An 11,944-nucleotide genomic window follows, 5' to 3' on the forward strand; every position below is an offset into this window, starting at 1 on the left:
AAGTCTCTTTTTTTTTTATATTCTTTCTGGCTGTCACGGAATGCACTCGGGTGCCTCTTCCGGGACAAACTATATAAGACCACTTGGGCGACCGAACTGCCAGCTTCGGTTACTTGTATCCTTTTGGAACATAACCTAGTGGTGTAGTGGTCCGCCAGCGCCGTGACACTGGTCTCCTTTTTGACTTTAATTCTCATTTTCCCTAACTGCAAGGTTGACCAACCCAGGAGGCAGTTGAATGTCTGGTGAAGCCTCTGTTACCTCCCTAACGGAACTTTCATTTGCTACCAATTTTCTATAGCTATTTTTTGCTCATTATTCCATTTTATTTTGTTTTGTGTCCCTTCCTCGTGAGACTAGTAAGCCTGCCTCTAAGCCTGCCTCTAAGCCTGCCCTTCATATCTCCTCAATGCAACCCATTTATCATTAGGTGCGCTGCATCCTCGGCGACCGTAAAGAGCCCTTGCGAGCGCATTGCACCTGATCCAACAGCATTCACGCTTGTTTTCGGGTTAGGCTTTTATACCCGCATATTCAAGATCCAAGGAGTACCGACCGACATTTCCGTAGCGTTCTTCTCCCCTCAAAGCTTATTCCATGTGTGGGTGACGTTTCTTTCTATATCAATCAAACCAGGTCTAAAGGAAGGCGCCAATGGATCTTTTGTCCACCCAGTAGTGTTGTGCCAGAGCTATTGTTCTTTAACCTACTTTCTTTCTCCTTTCCTTGTTTTCTCTATTCATGCTCGTTCATGCTCCCGCTCCCCCTTGTTTTGCCGCGTTCTCCTTGCCTGCAGTCCTCTCGCCGCCACGGTCGTTGTCGGTGTTGAAGCAGGCTTTGCATTTCAGTGTGTTTTTGTTAAGCTTGGTTGTTCTGCCTCTGCTCTCCTGTCATTACCATGGCAACCCAAAAGCCCAAGCTCGGCCTCCCTGGTGCTAAAGTTCGGCGAAAGAGGAAGGCTAGGGAGTTTTCGAGTGATAAGGTTGACGAAGACACGGCATTGGCTCCCAAGCGAGTGAGGACCGGAGGTAAAAACCCTAACACAAGGTTATACTGTCGGTAATTTGAAGCTAATTTCTGTGGTGTCGGGTAGACCAGGCTCCCTTTTGCGGCCATATTATCATTCCTCGATCGATCCAGGCAGCGCGTGCCTTCGCCCTAGATGCGATGGATCTCACCAGACACGAGATGGAAGTGGCGGGTTTGCTGTCGTACATAACCGTCTCAAGGTGGGAACATCCGAGAAGCAAGGACGTGTGGGAAGAGGATGGCCGGCAACACCCTCGCCCTCCAACATGTTCACAGAGGCCCTCGCCCTCGCTCAATGTCACACGGACATTGCCCACACTCCTGGGTTTGAAGTTCAATAGAGCCTCAATGCTTGACATCAACCCAACCTCGCCATACAATGCCAGCCTTTCCTCGGCCAGTGTCACACGGACATTCGCCGGTGACATTCATCAGTCAAACTGCCGACCGAATTACCGACAGAATGCCACACGGACATTCGCCGGCGACTTTTATCAATTAAACCACCGACCGGAATTACCGACGGGCAACTGGACGAAGGCTAGCATTCAGAAGATCTACTTGTAGGCAGATAAACTAGATAGACTCGCGCCGATGCCTGGCACACAGGGCTCGGTACGTACCAACCTTCTTTGGTATAAGAAGGCCTTAAGGCCCGACCTTCTCATGGAGGTTGAAAGGATCAACAAGGCCTTCGAGACCAAAGTAGTTTATTAGCTGAATTGAACTACTGTTCCAAGCCCAGAACACTGCCCTTGTCACACTCAAGCTCTTGTTCAAGTGATGGACGAACTGAAGAAGCTGGAGGATAACCTCCCAAGCCCCCCGTCTAATGGCGCCAAGATCAGCTTCTTAATTTTCTCCGATTGTAGGACCCTCCTCACCAGTCTCCACAAGTCGAAGTTTGCGGCAAGCTATCTTTCGGCTGGAAAACAGATCGTGGAGAATTCGGAAGAATTTCGACAAAACTTTCGGTATCTCTTCGGCCGACCGGATTTTGTCGTGGACTTGGCGGTGCACTGGGTACCGGGCATGACAAGAGCCTCACGTTACACGAGCAGGCTGATTATCTTGCAGGGGAAGCCCGTATGAAGGGTAAACCGGTGCTCCAGATTAATGACAAGAGGCATCGGTAGGATGGAGCCGCGAGCGTTTTTTCCGCGCCTGAATTAGAAGAGAGGGGAAAGTGGAAAGATGAAGCAAGTGGAGAGGACACTACTCTATGAGGGGCGAAGAAGAAAGGGAAAGAAAGAGAGGAGAAGGAGAAGGCATTGAAGAAGGAGAAAGGCGAGGGGGAGGAGAACAAGAAGCAGAAAGACGAGAAGGAGGAAAACGAGAAGGTAAAAGGAGAGAGAAACCTCAAGGATACCGAGAAGGACTGGGATGATGAGAAGGACTCGGATGACGAGAAGGATGATGAGAAGGGCAACAGAGAGGAGAAACAGAAGAACAATGAGAAGAACAACGATGAGAATGATGAGAAGGAAAAGAAAAAGCAAGAAGAGAAGCAGCGCGAAACCCAAGAACAGCCCACTTGGCCGATTGCCTCGTTCTATACGCGAAGTCCAACAGAAGAAGAAAGGCGACGCTATATTTCGGATGAAATGGACGAAAGGGCCAATTTGCCGGAAAGGTTTTCAGGACAATCTTCGAAGCCGGTCAAGGATCAATGGCTGAGACAAGTGCAGCAAAACTCGGACCCCTTCTTCTGGGATCAACAACTTGGCTTCGGCCATCCACTTACGGGGTACTGGCGGTGGGACCATACTTCCTATCATTATGTATGGGAATGGGACAAAGGGTTGTATTTTGACCCCCAGCGGCACCGTTCGCTGTATCAGAATGGGTGGGCTTGGCACAATAGCTATCAGTGGCCCCAATGATGGATGCAGGGTTGGTGGATTGGCGGCTTGTGGGGAGGAATGCGTTGGTTAGCATGTTTATTTTATTTGTGTTTCGCGGCTGTTGAGGTATTGGCATGAAAGGAGGTTTAATGGACGACTCGAAATAGTGTAATTTCACGAGTTGGGGGAGTATGTTCGAGACCAAGGGCATTATATACTTGCGTCATCACTATGAGTTCAATCCATCTTTTACCCCCGCGCTCTTGGCTCTTGACCTCTTTCAATATGTCAAGCTTGAAGTCTGGAATTGACTAACGTGAATCCGGATGGTTGAGCTCTGGAGCATCTGGGGCGAGTGTGAGCGTGATTAACGGGGCCTTGTCGAAAACCCGTCGTTGCCTTGGCTTGCGGAAGTACCTGAGACAGAGTGTCATCCCCGATGGCAGGCAATCCGATTAGGAGGAAAACGGCTTCCAGGAAGTGCAATAAGAAGTGAACATCGGGATGGCGGAGGGAGAAGACGAGGAGGTTAACATCGACTCAACCCCAGGCATGACGTGTGCCTTCTTCGGTGCGCTTAAATCTCTACATTGGACAAAGATGTGGAAGTTGTCATTTTCTGTCAGGCTCAGCTTAGCTCCTTCCACATTTACTAACAATACGTTCTTGCCATGTTTTCGATACAGTGGTCTGGTCGTTCCTGCTCCTCCCATGTTACAACCACGCAGTTTTTTCTTGCTTATTGAAATAAGACGTCCCCCATCATCCTCCCCGATTTTCTCGTCCTGCTCCAAACCCATCCTTGTCTTTTATTACGGTCCCCAATTGTACACCCTCTTTTTTGCTCTACCGGCTTCGCTCCTAAATTGTTCTTGTTTTCCCCTCTTTTTCTTCTGTACAGCCGACCTTCCACACTTTCTCACATTATGGGCCGGGCATTACACACGTTGATGACAACCTGAAAAGGCATCCGTGTTTCTCTCCCCTTACCCGGATTCCTGCTGATGAAAATGGCCTCTACCGCTGGTCCAAGCTTCGAGAGAGGCAAAAGGGGGGCAGTGGATGACTGGAGTGGTGGAAGCGGCAGCACCGCCGAAACGAATTCGAGTTCGCGGTAAGACATTCCCTAAATACCGCAATCCAAAAAAACATGCTTTCATTTCCCCGCTATGCAAAATGGAACTGACAATAGGCGTCTTGACCAGAATGCGGTTCTTTCTGCGGCAATTTATTTCTTTCCACGACCAAGAGGCCTTGGAAAAGGCCCTTGAGATCCAGGCATCTGCGGCAAATAACTGGAACTTACAACTCGCTCTTTGGTACGACGGATCGCATAAGGTCAAAGACAACAGGGGTGCTTATTGTGACGAACCGTTACAAGCACAGGAGTATTATCGCTGGGATAGAACAATAGAGTAACGGAGTAGTAGCCAAAAGGTACTGGTAGGTTGTGATAGCTATTGCTTGCTGAAAAACCAGGTATAACGAAGGCCGGGAGGCCTTCTTATATACTGGTCTTCAACCCCGGGTCCTATCTGATTGGTCAATCTATCTAGCTTACATGAGGCTCAACGATTGGATCGTAACACTTATGCTGTCGTCGGAAAACCCTTCCGACGTGATGAAGTTGTTGGGCGGGCCTGCTACGCCCATTGAGAGCAGCACAATGGCGGAAGGTCTGGCAATTGCCCATTCAATAGCGGAAGCCAGCGACGATCTTGCGAGGTACGAACCTGACTCTCAAAAGGGCAAGACGCGTGCCATAAGAGTGTCTGTCAAAATCTTGTCTGACTGCAGGGGTCTCATTGATGCAATCAGGAGAGGGAAGTTCTGTGACAAGGGCAGGTTTCTGAGCTTGGAACAAATAGTTCAATTCCGCTGATAAACTACTTTGGTCTCGAAGGCCTTGTTGGACCTTTCAACCTCTAGAGGAAGGCTGGGCTTCAAAGCCTTCTTATGCCAAAGGGAAACGGTACCTATCTAGTACGTACGGGTCCTTGTCACCTGAGGCTCCAAGGCATCTAGCGATCTGCATACATGTAGGTCTTTCTCGTATGACACCAGGAGTGTGGCATATGCCCGTTTGACAGTGGCATATGCCCGTATGCCACCAAGAGTGTAGCATATTCCCGTATGCTACCAGGAGTGTAGCATATGTCTGTGTGACACCAGGAGTGTGGCATATGCCCGTATGCCACCAGGAATGTAGCGTTTGCCCGTATGCCACCAGGAGTGTAGCGTATGTCCGTGTGACAAGTTCTCCAACTATTTGACCATAATCGGCTTCGAAATCCTCAAGCAGTCCGAGATCTTTTAGGAAACTTTCCGGGGCTTGTCCCAACAACACCACATGATTGTGGACAAGTTGGCTCTCCATTGGGTCCCGGGGCATGAGGCCAGACTCCCTCTCCACCAGCAGGCGGATGTACTCGCCGGTGACTGTAGCCGGGAGCCAATGCTCCGCTTGAATAGTCGAGAGGAACCATGAGATGGTGCCGTGTATGTGTTTGAAAAGCTCGGGATGGGAAGTCGGGAAGAGGATGAGAGCGAAACAGGTGAGGATGAAAAGACCCCTACAGCCCATACCAGGCCAGCCGAGATAAAGGTCGAGGGAAAGGGGTAGAGGGGGAAACCAAGGACACGAACCCGAACCCGAACCCGAACCAGAACTCCAGCTCCAGCCCCAGCCCCGCCAACAAACATGGCAAATTCTTTCCCATCACTCCCACATTGAAATGGAGCAGTGGCGTCGGCATCGGGTGTGGGAGCGGGCCCGACAGAGGTGCTTCGAGGAAGAGGCGATGGAGCAGCAAGGGTTGCATTACCACCAGCAGCAGCAGCAACAACAACAGTGGCGGAATCTCAGCGAGCAGAACTGCGATCCCTTCCTTTGGGATAGAAGGCCCTCGCATTTCCGAGGCAAGATCGCATGGGACTCTCCCTCGTACACGTACAATTGGGCGTGGATTTGGGAAGATAACCAGGTGGATGATATGGCAGGAGCTTATGGAGAAGCAAAGTGTGTTAGCCTCGGCTTTATCTGCTACCAGGATTGAGATATGACGGAGAGGGCATGATGCATATTGTCCTGGACAACAGGGAATAAAAGAAGCACAAAAGAAGGCAAGAGATAAGTTGATGATGTATTCTGGAAAAAAGACGAGGCTACGAACGATCGCGGGGGAACGCTACAATCGCGCTGCGAAAAACTAAGGCAACAGCACAAAGAAGACTCCTGTCGGTACTGCTAAGAAGGCCGTTAGTGACGAGCAGGCTGTCGGTACTGCCGTTACTGATGAGCAAGCTGTCGAAACTGCTGAGGATGAGGAGCATGTATAGCTAAGCAAGGTGGTACTGGGAAAGTGGGCACGCTTCGGCTCTGCTCTGTTGATCTGGTAACCTCGAATGCTCGTGATCGTATCTGAAGGTTGAGTGTGGCACCAAGGATAGCCATGCCAGCGTAACGTTTGATATGGGGATGATATTTGGCATTTATTTGCCTAACATTAGATGAGTTGTTTGAAGACCGAACGAGGCATGTGAACGGCTTTCCTACCTAGGTGATCAGCCTGTCAGGTTCATCGATTTTTTTTTGTTGTTGTTGTTGTTATTTTTAACGTCTACTTCTGCCTCCCGTAGGGCATGAGACGTACCGCACCGGTGAGTCTAGCATACAAAAATAGGAGCAGTGCCCTAACTGTCCACCAAACCCTTAAATCCGAGGGCAAACCGAGGCCTATTGCCAGTGGAAATCATGTGTTGCCCATAGCGTAAACGCGGCCCAACACTTATAATCGAATCGCCCAGTGAGCGAGCCGCCGGTATATGACGGGACCTGTAGAACAAAGGAAAAGACTGTCAGGTTCATCGAGTTGTGTTGAAGGGATGCCGACCCGGCCACGTCCAGCGCAAGGATGATCTAGACTTGAAGGGAACTCCCGTTTGCGTATGACATGCATATCTCCGCATGACTTGCATCTGAATCCCCTTTTTGGCAACTTTCTTCATGTTACAGTTGGCGGTTTCTTGGGTGTTCCATTTTGCTCTTGCCCCATGTTGTGTTAGGAGCTAGCGCAAATACACTAACAGCCACCAATGACTTTGCCCAGCCGTAAAACACTCCACGGGCTCCGGTGGGCGGTAAGTGAGGTGTGTTCCAACAACCGAAAGTCGCAGTAGATTCTAGGGAACCGCCTCTACCACAAAGTCCGCTATTACAATGCTCGACGATTTTGATTTGCCGCGAGCCGGGCGACTCTAACTGTCTCGCTCCCTCACTGAATTTCGTATGTGGTGTAGGTGATATGATGGTGCAAGTCCACGTCTTCACTATGCCCACAGGGACAGACAGACTTAACACTTGCACTCATTATTTCATGAAGTGAGGTTGATAGCGGAGTAGACCTGGCAGTGGATCACAGTGGGGTAAAGTGGGTGCATTTCAAGGGATAATGTAGTAACAGTTTGCCGGATTACTTCCGAGGGACCAAGCTAGTGCTCTATGTTAGTTGACGTTAGCGGCACCACTACCGGACTCGGCACCCCGGGCGAGCAGGGGGGCTACCAAAATGCGAAATCCAACATCAAAAGTCTCCCAGACAAATAAGCCTAAGAGGGTCTTCCCAAACACACACGTATGCTTCCATGTCGACAATTTTGTTTCAGTTGTCGATGGGTCTCTTACAATGCATTGAAAGGTACCGCACCTGGACAACATAGACGCTAAGGGGAATGAAAACCCCTTTCTACGCCGCAGTTGAAGCGGGCAGTGGCAGTCACTAGGGGGAAGGGGTTGCTTCTGACGCCGCCGGACAAAGGCATTAACAGTGGATCACTAGATCAAACCAGCAGTTGAAAAGCAGTTAACCTCCCGAGACGCACCAAAAACTTTGAGGTACGCACCAATCCATCTTGAGGATACTATTATTCGGTCCAACGCTTGTTTTCGAAGATAAAAACTATTGCATCTACGTTTAGGCCTAAACATTACAGGATCCGCACATTTTTTAATATTCAATGCTCAAATTTAGAAGGATATAAAGGTTACTACAAATTGCGCTGATGTAATGACTTCATTCGGACTTTTTAGCAATAAAAAGCCCTTTCCTTGCAAATAAAAAATACGGAGTGGATTCTACGCACCTGGTTTACCAAATATCCCCTTTCCAGCTTCAAACATTTAATATAACATGTGCTGTGGATGTTTGGGTTGAAATTTGATGCGTCTCGGGAAGTTAACACTTGAAAAGGGAAGGAGACAGAAATAAAGGGAAGAAAACTGAAAGAAAAGAGAGGAATCCTTGAGCTACTTGCTCGACTGGATGGCAGGGCAAAGGAATGACCTCAGACAAGTCATCTGGCCTAGCTAGATGGCTGCCTAGACTTTCCCTGTTTGATGCAAAGCGCCCGGTCGACCGCTTAAAGTCCACCCATCTCCTCATCGGCAGGTCCTTGTTGGAACTGTTGGAAGAACAGCGCGTACCACTGCTGGTAGTAGTGCTGGAACTCTGATGACCACTGGTTCCAGAGATACATGTAATCCTGGTACTGGCGCACCCGTTCCTCCATGCTCATCCATTGGCCGTCATCACCTCCGTGGTAGGATTGTTGAGAGAGGAGAGTGCTCTCGCCGTCGTAGAAATTGTAGAGATTAGCAGCTTCCTGGTGCTCCTGGCTCTCGCTGCCGTTTTCCTCGAAGTCTTCCTCGAGGCGTGGCTCATATTCATCGCCGTGGGCGTTGGCACCGTGCTTCCAGCGACACGTGGTTGCGCTTGCAGACAATCATCTAACGGCCCCTGATAGGACTTTTGGAACAACGTGTCCCAGTGATAGCACAATTGCTCCTCGCCGTCGACGGAAAGTAGTGGCATCTGAGTCTCGCAAACTTTGCGAACCATGGCATCAGCCTTCTGATGCAGAACTACCTCGTTGATGTGCGCAGGGACCCAGAACAGCTGTAATTTGGCGGGGAATGGTGAGTTTCCTCCAGTGAACCGCGCTCGAAACCTCTGGGACCAACGCTGAAGCGAGGCTATATGGTCGATGTCTTCTACAGGGTAGTTCTTCAATCCTGCAAGCTCTTGGAGGAGGCGCAAGTTGTCGCAGAAGATCTGGACCTTAACCTTCGCCTTGGGCCCTTGCGGCAGTAGTTGCTCAAGGGTCGTGAGCTCAGTGAAAGCCACTTTGATTGCCTGCTTAATTGCCAGTCCCTCGCAACCGTGGCTCTTCTTGTCTCCGACTGGCCAGCCTGCCGCTACTTCGCACCCGTGATACTCGGTACCGGGGGCATAACAATTGAAGACGACCGCATAAGCACCAGCGGAAACACGATCGAGACGCCTGCACCGAGAGCTATCGGTGAACATAGCAAAGGTTATGTCATGCAATGTTGAGGCGCTGTTATGTGCAAGGCATACTGTCTGAATAGCCTTAAGTCGGTCTCTCTCGATGTTGACCTCGCCGCAAAAGTGCTTCGGATCAAGAACCCAATAATCTGAACAGTGCGATACTGGTCAGCTTAATGTCTCGCCTTTGATTGTCGAGGAACGATTCCCATGTAAAGACTCACAAGTATTCCGCTTTGAGCGCGTTTTCCACGCGTCTTGCTGCGCCCTCATTTTGCTCTCTTGTCGTATCAAGAGGTCATCAACGATTGTGGTCTTTGTCAGGAGGAAGCCCAAAAAAGCGGGCGGAGACTGAGAGACGGATCAACGGCAAACCGGATCCTGTCCCATGACTGATGGCGCGATAGTCTCTGAGGGCGGAAGGAGTAGGCAGAAACGAAGGTGATTCACGTTCACTTCAAAGTCACATGTGAAGGTGGGAGCTAGAAGGGATCAAAAACGCTGAATGTAGATAGCAGGAGACTCAACTAGGGATGCGGCACGTTAAGTAGATAGTGCCTTAACAGGTGCAGGTGTGTTCTGGGAAAATAGTCGTTACTACGGTAGCCCGCCTTATTCATGCACCGATTCCAACGAAGACTGCCGGTGATCCATCATCCGACCATTGCCATTCCTGCATTGAGCCTCTGCAGTTCCGGAACTATATTCCGTACTACACCAGCCTTAACTTCGCGCACCTCTCTCGCAGTCCAGAACTGTTCTTCGACCTGAACAACCTCAAACACCACTTTTACACTTCCACCCCAAGAGAAAACTCCACAATCCAGCATTGCAACGATGGTGGCCGCTGTACCTCCTGGAGTGGAGGCAATCCTCGACACCGGTAAGCCAATACGCACTCTCCCTCCCAGCTTCAGGGCTACTCTCTCGTTGACGGCCAAGACATGCGCTAATATTTCTGTCAACGTGATGACTTCAAGCAACACTTAGCGCAAGTCGCCGGAAAGTTGTCCCGCTCGGGCGTTGCCTTGAAGGACAACCACGCGTGGACCGTTGGGGTTCGCGACAAGCTGCAGGAACTCGAGCGCGAGCGCAACAATGCCTACAAGCAGAGATCCGGCCAACCCATGAAGTTGCAATTCATGAAGATGCAACCCAGCGCCCCCATGGAGAACAAGCATGACGACCCGAAGGTCGCACACGGATAGTGCCGCAAGCGCAAAAACGACGACGACGACAACAACAAGGAAACCGCTGTCAAGCGACTCATCGAGCGCCGCAACCTCAACGTCGACGCGGAGAAGCTCCCGATGCAGCTGCCCGCTACCTCGGACTGGACCCACGCGCATCGCGGTGTCAATCACCGACCCGCTACCGAGACGCCTATCTGGACTACTTCCAAGCTCGTCCATGCGCACAAGATGTACTTCGCTGACGACGGCCTTTGGCGCCAGACTATCTACGACCAGGTCTACAACAATGTGTACAGCGAAATCTACGACGAGGTCTACGCCAAGGCGTACAACACGGCCTACAACAATGCCTACGGAGATGGTCTTGAACGTGGTGGCCTACACGGCAGACAGCAGGGAAGCAACCGTGGGTTTGAGGATGGATACGAGCATGGATACATGAAAGAGCACCGGTTGGCTTATGCGAAGGGCCAGGAGAACGCGAGGGATATGTTGAGCAGCAAGGAGGAGAAGGAGGAGAAGGACAAAGAGACCAAGTCTAAAGGGCCCAAGAACGTAGAGTAGGAGTTGAGGTTTGGGACAACGCCGGCGGCCGGAGTCATGGCTACGCTTGTTTCTGTGTGCCAGGAGTTATTTGATGATTTCATGTTGTCAGAGACATTTTTCATGTCATAGCCCATGGCACCATGTCCTTGCTGCAAGGAAATGAGCCACTGATGGGTCTGTTTAGCCATGGCGCTTCCAGGTCAAGTTGTCAAAGTCGTGGAAAGGGCTTAGTGGTTGATCAGCTTGGAGGCTTTGTTGGATAGGGTATTGGCTACCATAGGTACACATTGTTTTGGTATGATGAAAGGGCGGGACAAACCAATGGTCCAGTCATGTCACCAGGTGTCCAAGATGGGCATCGTCATTTTGCTACCCAGTTTCCCAGTGATTGCGTAATGGAAGATCCAAGTTGTTTTTGTCTAATATCGTGAACTTAACAACGTTGAAAGGTGCCTTTGGAAGTTCTGGGGTGTTCAATTCTCGCTCAAGTGACCTTACCCGCCTGAAGTGCTGTTCTGGGTTCAGCCACCTGGAAAGGAGTAGAGAGCCTTATTTGCGTAGCCCGAAGACGCCAGGTTGAGGACTACTTGGGGGGGGCCAAACGCGCCGGCACATAGTTACCCGTAGGGGTAGAGAGAGCAAGAGCGGAGCACTAGCAAGGAGTTTTCAGGCGCTCCCAAGCCTCGTGTGATGTGGTCTTGCAAAGCTGCGCGTCACACCGCTCGACCATGGAGCCTTTGAATATTGGTGAAAGCACACCTTATATGCCACTTAACCCTGCTACCCGAACTGCATCTTGTAACTTGGGAGTCGTACCCCACCATTATTTTTTCTGCTTCGGGTCAGGTATTTAACTTAGAGCTGGCACGCCTTTTGCTCTTTTTCCCATTTCCTCTTTTCTTCTTGAAGCCACTGCTCATCATTCTTGCACTCACGCAATCCATTGCACAACCTTCTGTTTCCGCACAGCACATTTTGACCTGCATTT

The 11,944-nt window shown here is 50.4% G+C and overlaps 3 protein-coding genes across 3 annotated transcripts; 2 read left to right on the plus strand and 1 right to left on the minus strand.

Annotated features, from left to right (window-relative positions):
* Positions 1-898: 898 nt before the first annotated feature.
* SMAC4_09481 (uncharacterized protein) lies at positions 899-1,410 on the plus strand (the record flags this gene model as incomplete). Its single annotated transcript, XM_003343963.2, has 2 exons — positions 899-1,028; positions 1,099-1,410. 2 exons carry the CDS (start codon positions 899-901, stop codon positions 1,368-1,370), a joined length of 402 nt encoding a protein of 133 aa, XP_003344011.1. The 3' UTR covers positions 1,371-1,410.
* A 402-nt stretch (positions 1,411-1,812) lies between these two features.
* On the plus strand, positions 1,813-2,912 carry SMAC4_09480 (uncharacterized protein; the record flags this gene model as incomplete). The annotated part of the gene is made up of 2 exons (XM_003343962.1): positions 1,813-2,115; positions 2,265-2,912. 2 exons carry the CDS (start codon positions 1,813-1,815, stop codon positions 2,910-2,912), a joined length of 951 nt encoding a protein of 316 aa, XP_003344010.1.
* A 5,531-nt stretch (positions 2,913-8,443) lies between these two features.
* SMAC4_02025 (uncharacterized protein) lies at positions 8,444-9,238 on the minus strand (the record flags this gene model as incomplete). Its single annotated transcript, XM_024655615.1, has 1 exon — positions 8,444-9,238. The coding sequence occupies one exon, from the start codon at positions 9,236-9,238 to the stop codon at positions 8,444-8,446; it is 795 nt and encodes a 264-aa protein (XP_024511490.1).
* Between the last annotated feature and the right edge of the window lie 2,706 nt (positions 9,239-11,944).

This window comes from Sordaria macrospora, chromosome 7 (assembly GCF_033870435.1).
Source record: "Sordaria macrospora chromosome 7, complete sequence".
NCBI lineage: Eukaryota > Fungi > Ascomycota > Sordariomycetes > Sordariales > Sordariaceae > Sordaria > Sordaria macrospora.